At 38.5% G+C, this 12596-nt stretch overlaps 1 protein-coding gene across 2 annotated transcripts in view; it reads left to right on the plus strand.

Moving 5' to 3' along the window:
• The window catches only part of sec23ip (SEC23 interacting protein), a 154642-nt gene that overhangs the window by 63698 nt on the left and 78348 nt on the right, over positions 1-12596 (plus strand). For both annotated transcript variants that reach the window (XM_068002250.1, XM_068002249.1), the window contains exon 15: positions 6401-6503. In XM_068002250.1, coding sequence (XP_067858351.1) covers positions 6401-6503 — 103 coding nt within the window. The remainder of the gene's footprint in view (positions 1-6400; positions 6504-12596) is intronic.

A 12596-nucleotide genomic window follows, 5' to 3' on the forward strand; every position in this document is an offset into this window, starting at 1 on the left:
GAGAGGATTATAAGATTATTCTTGGGTTGTTCTGAAAATGCCATCTTGTATGGGTGTTGTGTCAATTCACTGTATGCGAAGTGTTTTGAGACATTTCTGAGGGATGCGATAAGGAGCTATGAAAATGTATTATTTCCTTTATTCTTTCAATTGTATGTGACTGCTTATTGGCTTTGCAGTGTAACTGTGCAGCAGCAGAAATGATCCTGCCCACTTCTAGAGAGGGTCCATATAAATCCTAATTATCCTAATTTTTGATAGACTTGCTAAAACTCTCTATTTTGCATAACATATTTCCATTTGATCTATGTCTGACATTTCAGCAAAATAGGAAAAATGTTGTTTAAATTATGTTCTTTGCAGTTGATACATGACTATAATTGCCTTTCACACTATTTTCATCAGCTTTTTTCAAAAATTCGGTCGTGAAATCTTAATCTTCATTTGCATCACATTTTTAAAACCACAATTTTTCAGTCCATTTTAATCCTGTAATTCCACAGTAGTAAATAACTGCTATTATAAGGAGGGTGTTAAAACACTGCAGTGGCACTTTTGAGCAGTCACATAGCCACAGGGGCACATGGATGACCTGTATCAACTGGAAATAGTTTGTTATGTTATCTGATTTTCTTACAATCTCTTGCAATGAATATTGGCATTTTTTAAATCAAAAGAAGCAACTTACCTATAAATGTGTCCTACTGATAGAATGCTAGGAACTGGTTTGGTGTGTATGAGAAAAGTTCAATGAAAATCCACTGATCAAATTGTTGATATGACTTGATTTCATTTCCAGGCTGATTGCACTATTGATTGCATTACTTCCAGCAAAATACTGAAGCCTGCTCCAACGTGGTTGCAAAATGTCATCACCCTTACTTACCAACTTAACACTGTCAACCTGGAAATGATTAAATTCACCCTAATGGCTTTGTAGGCAAATACAGCATATACTGAGTCCCACAGATCAAGAAGGTTTCAATTCAGTTTGTGCTGAATTAGCTGATTTCAGCCTGGATAGTGGCGATGATGCTGTAATTGGCCACATCCCGAGTGAGGGAGGAATATGCTACAGCTCCAGATCCTGATTGCTATCCTGTAACTCTAGTTCAGGGGTGGCCAACTTTTCAAAGTTGATGAGGCAGAATAAAAATTAGATACTGTTAAAGTTTTATATGTAGTGTACTGGTATGCTCACTGGTATTCTTAATTAACTACGAATATACAACACAAGAAATTTTGACAACTAGCCCATCAATGTGACTTTTGACCAGCTTTGTTTTCAACTATCTGGATTGTATGCTCTCATTCCTTCTCTCATGTCTCCTCCCAGTCTTATATTCTCCTGTCTTTTTCCGTATCAGCCCCATTCATTCCCTTTCTATTTCATATTTCTCTCAAGCCCTCTCTCATTCCTTTTCTCCTAGTTTAACATCTCAATCAAAAGGTGACATCTCCGACAGTGCTGCACTCCCTCAGCACTGCACTGAAATGTCAGACTAGATTTTGTGCTCATGTCTGGATTGTGACTTGAACTCACAACTTTCTGATTCAGAGGTGAGAGTGCGACCACTGAGCCAAGGGCCTTCCTCGGGGTATTGGACCTGAAACGTCAACTGAATGACTTCCTTTTCTCCACAGATGCTGCCTGACCTTAGTGTTTTCAGCTTTTTTCTGTTTTTGTTTTTAGATTTCCAACATCTGCAATATTTTGTTTTTTATTTTAAAAAGTTTATTGGTATGCTTTTTAAAAATGGTATGTTGGTATTCTGAAAGCTTCGAGTAGTTGGGCTCAGTTTTTATTAGCTTTACATGGATTGTTCTGAAATAACTAATGACTCCATTAACAGTAAAGCTATTGGCAACTGGTTGTAAATATGTTAACTGCTGACTTTATATTTTGGAGGTGCATTAATATGTTCTCATTAAAAAGGCATCTATTTAGTTTGAATTCAGTATGTAGTAATGGACCAGCAAGTGTAAGAATGTTAGTGATATTCTTGCAGTGCTTCTCCTTCTCCAAGGGGTCATATTGATGCATGAGTTTGTCTGAATTGGGCACTAATTTTTCCTAGGGAATTCTCTTCTGTATTGGTGGAAATAATTCCTGCTTACAACTTTTCTCAGAATTTTTGCGCAGTATTTTAAAAAAAGTGTTGGATGCTCTCCTGATGGCTCCAAGTCTATATAGTGAACTGCTGAACATAAAGACTTGGGAGATCCCAGGCTTGATCCCAAGCCTCTACTGATTTAACTGATCTCAGCTAGAGCCGGAATAGGGGAACTACAATTGACTTCAGCTTCCCTGAGGTGGGGGTGGGGGTGGGGGGGTGGTTAGGTGGGAAGGACAAGGGGGAGATAGTAGAAGAACGTGATTGGGAATTTGCATTCCTAATTGCTATGTGGTAAACTATTTTGTAGGTGCATGTGTATGAATGCTAGGCTAGGACAGAATCTAGCTAGGCTTTGATGCTCCCTTATAATGAAATAGCCTGCCAACACTCATGTCGAGGCTCACGAGCGAATAGCCATCATTGGGTGAGGTACAGTTGGGCAACTGGTGCCCAAGGAGCCATATCACAGCATGGAGTCAGTGCTCTTGAGAGGAGGGGAGAAAATGTAAAAATAAATAGTATAGATATTGTATTTAGCATCGCATTAATTTTAAAACTTATACAAAATTAAACTGCCATGTGGTATTCACAAAACGAAGCAGAATAATACCCATTCAGCTCACGACAGTGCCTTGCTCATGATGTTTGTCTTATATCGCTGCAGTCCATTACAGTATTCACTTTTTTAGGTTTCATACATGTGTATATCTTGGCACTGTTGAGTATCATTAAAAATACAGTAAAATTGAGATTTTCTATAAATAAGAATTGTACTGGGGACTAAGCTTTGTGTGGCCATAATTATATGTCATTTTTTTGGGGGGGGGGGAACAGTTTACTGATTGTAGGCATGTTAAGAAATTATTAATAGCTTAATGGATCATAATTCTGATCTTGTTTGTAAACCAGGCAGTGTCTTTCCCCCATACCCTTTCATAAATTGATCAGGACCAATTTCACATTTTTAAAAAAATTCTTAACTCCTGTGGAACTTGGTGGTTAAGCCTAGTTTGCTGTGTTTGAAGTAGAAAATTGTATTTGCTATGTGAGCAGTTTGTTCAATTATATCCTCTGTTTACTTGAGCTGTATCATGTTAACTTCCGATTCAACCTGTGCCATTCACTGGCATTTTGAGGGTCTGACTACTTTTACAGGAGACATAAGATGCACATGCACTAAACAAATTCTCAGATGCCCTTCAAGAAAATACTTTCACGATGCAGTTGCTGCAGTCCATTTCATGGAGAGTAAGATAGTGGGAAATTGTGTAGCTGATGACGTTTTAGTGCTGATGTTTAGAGTTGGCATTTCAGGATGCTGATTTCCCTTTGCCGTGTCACTTTCTGTCAAGGTGGAATTTAGTTCTCTTTTGTTTGCTAGGTATAGTATCATTGCATTTTGGTGATGCAATTATGATATTCCCAAAAGCTGATCAATCAGAAGTTGGAAAATGAAAATGAGGTGTACAGTAAACTGATACCCAACAGATGTGATTTCTGGTAGCACAGGTAGTGGTGATCAGTAATAATCAACAATAATTTGTTGTGTTTTTAGATGGCACTCGAATACACGAGCACTGTAATTAAATGATTAATCAATTTTCATGTTCAAGGCCAGACACAGAAGGAAGTGGGGTTAGAGGGACCCATTACACTTTTTTCTTATAGCCAGCACTCGGTTGCGAATGGAAGCAGTTTCAGGCAGAATGCAAGCACACGTGCTGGATAACAGGCAACACTAAGAGGAGCTGAAAAATTCAAGCATACTTAGATTGCATACACAAGTCTTATAGCAAGTTATCACAAATGCCTAAAAGTGGCCCAATTCATGATTCCGTGGTATCATTGGGGAGCTCATCATGAAATTTGGGTCATTTAACCACTGATGCGGTGGGAAATGCAGGACTGGAACAGATCCTGGTTAGGACAATGTACTGATTTGATATATTAATGTGGAGAAAAATATTATTGGAATTTCATGTAAAAGAGCCTGTCTTTTAGCGGAAAGAAAGAGAGAGAACTTTAAAGAATAAATTCTCTCTTTCTCCAACCACCCAAGCATTGGCATTGAAATAACTCCTGGAAGTGTTAAGACAGATGGTGAATTATTGAGCAATAAGTCGAGAAATTTGAGTCTATGGCAGTGATCATGAGAGACCAAACATGCCATGTGACTGAATTGGCATATTGCATCCAATCAGTATTAAAGGGGGAAGGCTAACTACAATAGAAATGATACTGGTTTTGGATGAAGTACCCTAGAACAGAATGTGAATTTTGCAAGATTCAGTTGTACATTGAGTGCACCTCACCCTTAATTTCTCAGTTTTGAGGAAAGAGAGGAGGATGGAAGCCATGTAACCTCACACCTATGGCTCTCTGCACATTTTTTGCAGCCTCAAAGAAGGGCCTTTTCTTATCATGCTGGAACTTGGGCCATTCTTATGCCATGATGTGGAGATGCCGGTGATGGACTGGGGTGGACAAATGTAAGGACTTGCACAACACCAGGTTATAGTCCAACAGTTTTATTTTAAATCACAAGCTTTCGGAGCTTACCTCCTTCGTCAGGTGAGTCACCTGACGAAGAGGGTAAGCTCCGAAGCTTGTGATTTAAAATAAAACTGTTGGACTATAACCTGGTGTTGTACAAGTCCTTACATTCTTATGCCGTTCAGTTTTCACCTGGAAAGATATGGGTCAGTTTACCTCTTACTTTAACTCTTATACCTCGTATTGGTTTGCCAGCAGTTAAGCCTAACTGTCACTGTGGCTGGATGAAAATCATTTTTACTTCATCTTTGAATGAAACATCACAAAAGGATCCACACAGATCAGTTAGTAAGAGTTCTATGTTCTTTAAAGTCCTGGAGTAATCATCCATTTTCACTTTTCTGCATATGCTCTTCTGCCTAGTGAGCTGCAAAAAATTACTAACAGCATAGCAGGCTCTACTTTAATTTCTTTAAGTCCTTTCTGATGCAGTTAATCTGATTTATCAGTCTTTCAGTTCTCATTTTTTAATGGTCATTCCATTGAGACCCATCCGTTCCATGGAGCCTTGTTTATCACCTACCCTCTAGTTACTGGATTGGGAATACAACAAATTTTTATTATGTAATTGTTAGGTTAAAAAAAAACTATTGTGAGGAAAAAAAGCATAATTTGTGCCCTACTGTTTTGCTATCCTCACTATCTTCATTTTCCCAGCCTTAAGAGAGTGCAAGGACTAATGTTTTTAATTACAGGACTAAAACAAAAGCTGCTTTATTTATATATTTGGATTTTAAAATATCTAGAACAATTGTTTTATGATTGTGCTGTAACATCCAATTTTATTTTAACATTACAAGGATGATAAAGCTTGCACCATCTTACCCTGTGCTGCAGAATGCAGGTGATATTTACTTCCCGGGTCAATCATTTTTGTCTGTTTTTGTACTCACTTTTTATTTCAAGCATATTTACAGAAGGTTGAGAGCAAGAGTAGATAAAAAACCTTGTGCAATCTCACTAAACGTCCAAGGGGCATTTATGAGTTCCATTGCCAGATGAGGACCTTACATCTTATATTTTGCGAGAAAACAGAACCATATTGGCTGAAAATTAATTGGTCAGTTTGTCTTACAGGGTGTACACGCTGCACTTGTAGTCCTACTGATATCTTACCTACATCTTGATGCACAATGTTTTTATGTCCTTCCAGAGATCCTTCTGCCTAGAATTATGGCATATTTTATGTTTTCATAATTGGGTTCAGCCTTCAAATTTCTTCAGAGCAGTTTTTTTTTAAAACTGTAAATTTTATGGGCTAGTTTTGTTAAGATTGCGTTTTTTTGTACAATAGCAAATTACAATTTGGATGCTAACTGCTACAGCTCAATAGTCAAAACTATACCTTCGGCTCAGTGCTTTTTCAGACAGTTTTAAAAATTAGTGTTTTTTCACATTCAAATCTATCTGGTATGCTGTACATAATACCTGACTGCTGACAGTGTGTATATTATAACTGTAAATTGATTCTGTTCAGTTTCACATTTATGTTTTCCAATTTCAGCTTTGAAATTTTGGTGACTGGATCATTGACATGAGTTTTTTGGTTTGGGCTAGTTTTTCCACTACCTCTAACAAAGCTGCAGTTTTCCTTCCCTAGTGCAGCTGAGAAATTATATTGAATCTGTTTATATTGTATTTATATTGAATTCACTCCATAGAGCAGTTCATCTTGTATTTTTTGAATTTTTTTAACAACTTTTTAAATGAATTTTTGTTTATTTTTGCAGTTGGATCCTGTGGCATATAGGATAGAGCCCATGATTCTCCCTGATTTGGGCATAAAACCAGTTCTTGTTCCACATCACAAAGGCAGAAAGAGACTACATCTTGGTAAGCCAGTTCTTTTTACATTTATTGCGTGAGGTCCTGCAAATTTAATCCAGTTTATTTGAACATAAATTTTGAGGTGTGAAACAGAAGGGTAATCAAAATATAACTTGTAATTATCATATAAAAAGTTTACTTTCTAGAAAGTGAATTTTACATGTATAAATACTTACATATTTTACACATATATTCACCAAAGTGATCCATGGTTAAGTTTATAACAACTGTAGCCTTTAGTTTTCATTATTGATTACAGAGTAATATGATTTTTTTTCCTGACTTGGATTCTTTCTCTTTGAAGTGTGAATGTACCACATCCACCATGACTTCCCTCAACATGAGAAAAAAATATATTGTCTCAAACCAATCAATAATTTTCTGAACTACAGTAATTGTCTTGATTAAATTTGGAGTAGAACTACAGTGGTTACAGTCTTCTAAACTATCTACATTTATCTGTATACATGTGCATGTGTTTTGTATGTCACTTCAGATGTCAGACTTTTCTATTGAAAAACTTGTGCCATGTCTGCTCCTAATTACCTCAAATTTACCTCAAAGGGGCAGCATGTAGATGAGAAAGAAGAGGTGACCAATCTATGAATTCTTGGGGAACTTGAGAGTAAATGGTGCAGGGGTGGGAAGAAAATCTATTGCTGCAGATGTTTTGGTGGGTTAGGTATGAGCAGAATCAAGGGAGGGCAGTCCCACTGAGCTGAACAATGGAAGAGATGTATTTGAGGAGAATGTTGTAGTTGATCGTGCCAAAATCATGATCAGACAAAATTCCATACCCTGCAACTCACCATGAGCAATGATGGAAGATCCACGAGTAACATTATAAAAGTCGTACGATCGCCTACATTTTTTTATAATGTTAACACTTGAAGTGTCACTCCAAGATCACCGTAAAGGGCAAAAACAATCCCAGAGGCTTCCTCTTAATGTCCCTCCTATTCCCACCACCGTCATCCTCCCCTCAACCGGCAAGTACGAGGAGTTTATGAACGTTTTTGTCCGGCCCGCCACGTGATCAGTGGCGCACGTACAAAATTCCTAAGTCACTAATATTGATCCAAGTGGAAAAAAGTTAAAAATATCTTTTACAACTGATCAAAGTCAGAATGGCCTGAAAATGATTAATTTTGCATTTTAAAAAAATACTGAATGAAAATGCTATATGTTTGAATGCGTTGCATTTTCAAGGTTGCCTTAGATTATATAAATTTAGTATACTAATTAGCTGCTTCTATTAAAGGCTGTTATAGCACAGTAGTACAGAATATTGGTGTACCAGTTTACTGTGCCATAAAATGTTGGTTTCTCCCCCAAATCTCTACGCAGAGTCCTAACCTTGGCCGAGAGCATTCCTTAGTGCAGGAGTGCTGCTTTTTTCATGGCGGGGAGGGGGAGGAAGAGAAATGAATATCACATTTTCCCAGTCCACTAATGTGCACTTTTTTGTATTGGCAGAGTCCAAAAATAGGTCAGTTGCCTGGCCCTTTATGTGATGCAGGTGTAGCCCAAAAAGTGGAATAGAAAAAGTGAATATTGGGGGTAGGGGGAGAGCTCCCTGATGGTTTAGTACATTACATGGTGTGATACTGAGGTATACAAACCAGATAGGTGCCAGGTTCAAATTCTGGTCTTTTATGATTTAGGTGATCTCATGGGATAAGTCTACTGTTGGCATCAGCAGTCCCCACTGTAGGAGGGAGACAAAAATCAGTTAGGGGTCCCAGTGCCAATCACTGTCTGTGCTTGAAGTGGATGTTTGTGGACATCACATAAAGACAGGATTGGGATGGACTGTGGTATCCTACTCCCTCTTCAAAAAAACTGAGGAAGAGAAAATGTAGGAAATTGGCAGTAAATATCCTATTGCAATACAAAGAAGTGAATGTTATGTTTGTCACTTTTAATTTGAACTAAATATGTCTGAAATGAAACACACTTCATAGACAAACTATCATGTGCAAAGAATCTGTGCAATCAAAAATGTATTTTTTCACCACCAAGGGGGGATTTGGTTAAACATAAATATAATGTTTATGAGGTAGTTAAAGTTAAATAGCGCTGCTGTTCCCATTGTTAGCTAAATGACAACTGAAATATCGACGTATACAGAATTACAATTATTGCCCTGTCACAACAGCAGGCTGCTTTGTGTCATTTTCAGTAACATTTGAGCAATTTATTGGAGGTTAGGAAAATAAAATCAAATAGATCTAACCCTTGAGGCTGAGCTGATGCAGTAGAACTTTATTTTCTAATAATTTTTTTTTATTAAACTCACCTACTCCAGTCGCAATGAGTGTTAGCAAATGTTTTAAAACACTATTGAATCAGTTTCTGCTAAACAAGATAAGTTGCTATTGAATCTGCTATCACTGCGCTTTCAGGCAGTACATTCCAGATCATATCAACTCGCTGCATAAAAAAATTCTCCTCATCTAATAGAATTACATAGAATTCATAGCACGTACATCCTGTACAGCACAGAAACAGGCCATTCGGCCCAACTGATCCATGCCAGTGTTTATGCTCCACAAGAGCCTCCTTCATCTAACCCCATCAACATATCCTTCTATTTCTTTCTCCCTCATGTGCTTATCTAGCTTTTATGCTAGTTGCTTCAACTACTCCTTGTGGTAGCGAGTTCTACAGTCTAACCACTCTCTAGGAAAAGAAGTTCCTCCTGAATTCCCTATTGGATTTATTAGTGACTATCTCATATTTATGACCCCTAGTCCTGCACTCCTGTGTCCTCTGGTTACCGACTCTCCTGTCAGTGCAAGCAGTTTCTCCTTATTTACTCTAAATTTGAGCACCTCTATCAAATCTTCCCTTAACCTTCTCTTTTCTAAAGAGAGCAATCCCAACTTCTCTAGTCTCTCCACATAATTGAAAGTCCCCCATCCCTGGTACCCTTCTGCTAAATCTCCTCTGCACCCTCTCCAGGGCTTTGATATCCTTCCAAAAGTGTGATGTCCAGAATTGGGCACAATACTCCAGCTGAGGCCTAACCAGTGGATTATAAAGGTTTAGCATAACTTCCTTGCTTTTGCAGTATATGCATCTGCTTATAAAGCCAATGTGATTCCCTATGCCTTTTTAACAGTTTTATCAACTTGCCCTGTCACCTTCAAAGATTTGTGTATGTGGACCCCCAGGTCTCTCTGTTCCTGCACCTCATTAATATTGTACCATTTAGTTTATATTGCCCCTCCTCATTCTTCCTCCCAAAATGCATCATCTTATAGTTTTGCCTCACTTGACATTCCCCACTGTCTGCTTATTCCTGGCCTTCGGTTCTTATGTGTCTCTAGTTTCTGAGTCCGCACCCACCTGTGATGACCTTCTGCGCCACAATCTGTCTCATTTGGGATCCTATTGCGTTCTTGTCACTGCGCCTCCCCACCTCCCAAACATGTCGAGCTTAAATGATTTTCTGTTGCTGCCTCAATGTTCCTCAAATCTTTTTTCCCCTACTTGATTTAAGTGTAGCCTATTGTTTTTGCTCCAGTCTTTTGAAAGGATTCCCAGCACTAGCCTATATCTTGGGTTAATCAGTTAAAAAATGCACCAAAAACAACGAAAAATTGAGAAAAAGGATGTAGCACAAATTGAAATTCACTTCATTGAGAGACAGCTCTAGAACTACATAAATCCCATACCAACTTTGTGCTGCCATTCTCTGATTCTCACTTTTTTATTTGTGGGATGACAACCTAATAATAAACCTTTCACTTTGGAGTGACTTGGTAGCTGCAGGGCTGAGGGATTACCTTCCCAATTGAAGAAACCAAATTCAGATCTCTGTTTCGATTAACATCCACGCAGACTGCCCTAAGGAGGTATGTTTCCATCAGTCCTTGGTAAAGGAATTGCTTTTCTGCATTGTTCAAGTTCACCTTCTGAGGAATTAACTAAAAAACAGCCTTAAGAACATGAGCACAAATGTATTTCAGCTAGACTGTTCCATCCTTGAGATCTTGGTACTCTGTGTGGGTGCTGAAGGAATTTCAAATATGAGTTTTAAAAAAAAACTTTTTGGAGTTGTCTTTGATCCATCCAGTATTTATTACTTCTGAACTAAAGGTTATTCATGTGGAAAATAGCCTTTTTTTAATTACTATCACCTCAGAAAGAAGAATGAGCAAGCTACAGGCTACAAGCTCATGAAATTGATTTTCCTATATGTCCAGGTTTTAAAGGCAAAATTAGCCTCCAGCCTAATCCTTGATTTTTATTGAAAGTGGTATCTTATATTTCACTTTAAAATGGACCTTCGTTTAAAGAGGAAATTGTGAATAGGTTTATTGGCTTGTAAGCACGTATTACTCTTTAACAAGAAAATAAGGGGTTCTGCACTTGTAGCACGCTGAAAGTTGCAAACTATTAAACTAATTTTAATATTTGAATGATGCTTAATAAAATTAGAACCAGCAAAAGATAACGAAAAGACAGTTCTGCCCATCAAACCCATTTCTGACCATATGCACTCTGCTCTATTGTGGACTCATGATGAGAGTTTCCACAGTTTCTCTTTGTTCTCCCAAAGGCAAACCCGCAGAAGACTCAATTAATCTTAAATTATACATGATATATCCTAGACCATTTGCCTTGCCTTTCATTGTAGGGTATATTTTCCAATGTAGTGCACGATTGGCACAGGGTGGTTGGAAAATCAGGGTAAGCCTACACTGCACCCAAAACACCCAGCTGGGTTGCCTTTGAATAGTTTGAGTCTCATTAAGACTACAAAAGTTATGTTAATAGGGTGGGCCCATTGTTTCCCCAAGATTAGCAAGGGAATTCTACAAGCAGTGCTCTAGGGCAAGCTACTCCACCTCGAGCACTAAGCATGTCAAGATATATGGCGCTTCAGTGATTACTTTGGAGATAACACTTAATCAAAGTTTAATATTTCTTGCATGAATTTTCCTTTTACTAAAGTGCTAACTACTAAAAGCAGAATTTGAAATTTCTGTGTTTTAACTGCCCTGAGTTTTTAAATAATTTAGACACCTTTTAAAATTGACTCAATCTGATTATGGTTTGACTCTGGGATTCCAAACACACTTTCTTCTGCGACTTCACTGGGAAAAGAAATTCCCCCAAGAGACTTGCAACTGCACTTTCAAACTCCCAACGGCCTAGCCGTCGGCCTAAATTTCTGCAACTGTTGATTTTCTCAATTACTCCCTCACCTCTAACTTTTGATGCCTTTGTTTCCCATCCCATCGTCCCCCTAGTATGGTCCCCGTCATCACTTTATCAAGTCCGGGGGGCGCAGATATGAGTGTATCTGGTGTACAATTGGCTTAGCCATCCATCACCAGACCTGGCTGGGCGACATCAAAGGCAATCAGACCTCACTCTCTTCTGCCAAAACTGCATATTGCTCCGGGATAATTCTGGACTGCAAAGATAACAGTATGTTTTTCTGCACTATCAACTGCCTCCTTAAACCCCTTTCTTCATCCCCATCCGTTCAGCTGCCTCGGCTGCTTTCCTCCTCTAACCTTGCCCACCAAGCTAAACCTCCCCCAACCCTGCCCTAGCCTGATCCCACATCATTCTCTAGTATTTCTCCCATCTCTCTTCCTCACGTCCTCTCGATACTCAACATATCCATGAGACTCGCCTCCTGCTTCCTTCCCCCCATTCCCACGAAACCCCTGACCACCCAACTTCTTTTCCTGGCTCCCATTGTGTAAATGGTTCCCTCTCCTGAAGCACTGTCTGCCTTCCTTTCAAAACCACAGTCATCACTCCCTCCTCAAAAATCTCACTCTTGACTCCTCTGTCCTTGCAAACAATAAATGAAGATGAAATGATCTCTGGAGCTTTCTAAACTGAAAGTATTATTTTTTGGTAACCACTTTCAGCTTTCTCCCATTTAATAAATAATCCAGTTGCAACTTCCTTATGTCCCCATGCACCCCTCCTATGCATCCTTATCCTCTCGGAGCTTTTTTTTAAATGAGAGAATTTAGCAAAAGCCTTTCAAAACAACAAATGCCAAATGTATCTCCATTACTTGCTGTAGCTGTGACTTTTACTCCAGAAAAAAAATCCAATAAGCCTTTC

The sequence above is a fragment of the Heptranchias perlo genome, chromosome 21, assembly GCF_035084215.1.
Source record: "Heptranchias perlo isolate sHepPer1 chromosome 21, sHepPer1.hap1, whole genome shotgun sequence".
Classification (NCBI taxonomy): Eukaryota; Metazoa; Chordata; class Chondrichthyes; order Hexanchiformes; family Hexanchidae; genus Heptranchias; species Heptranchias perlo.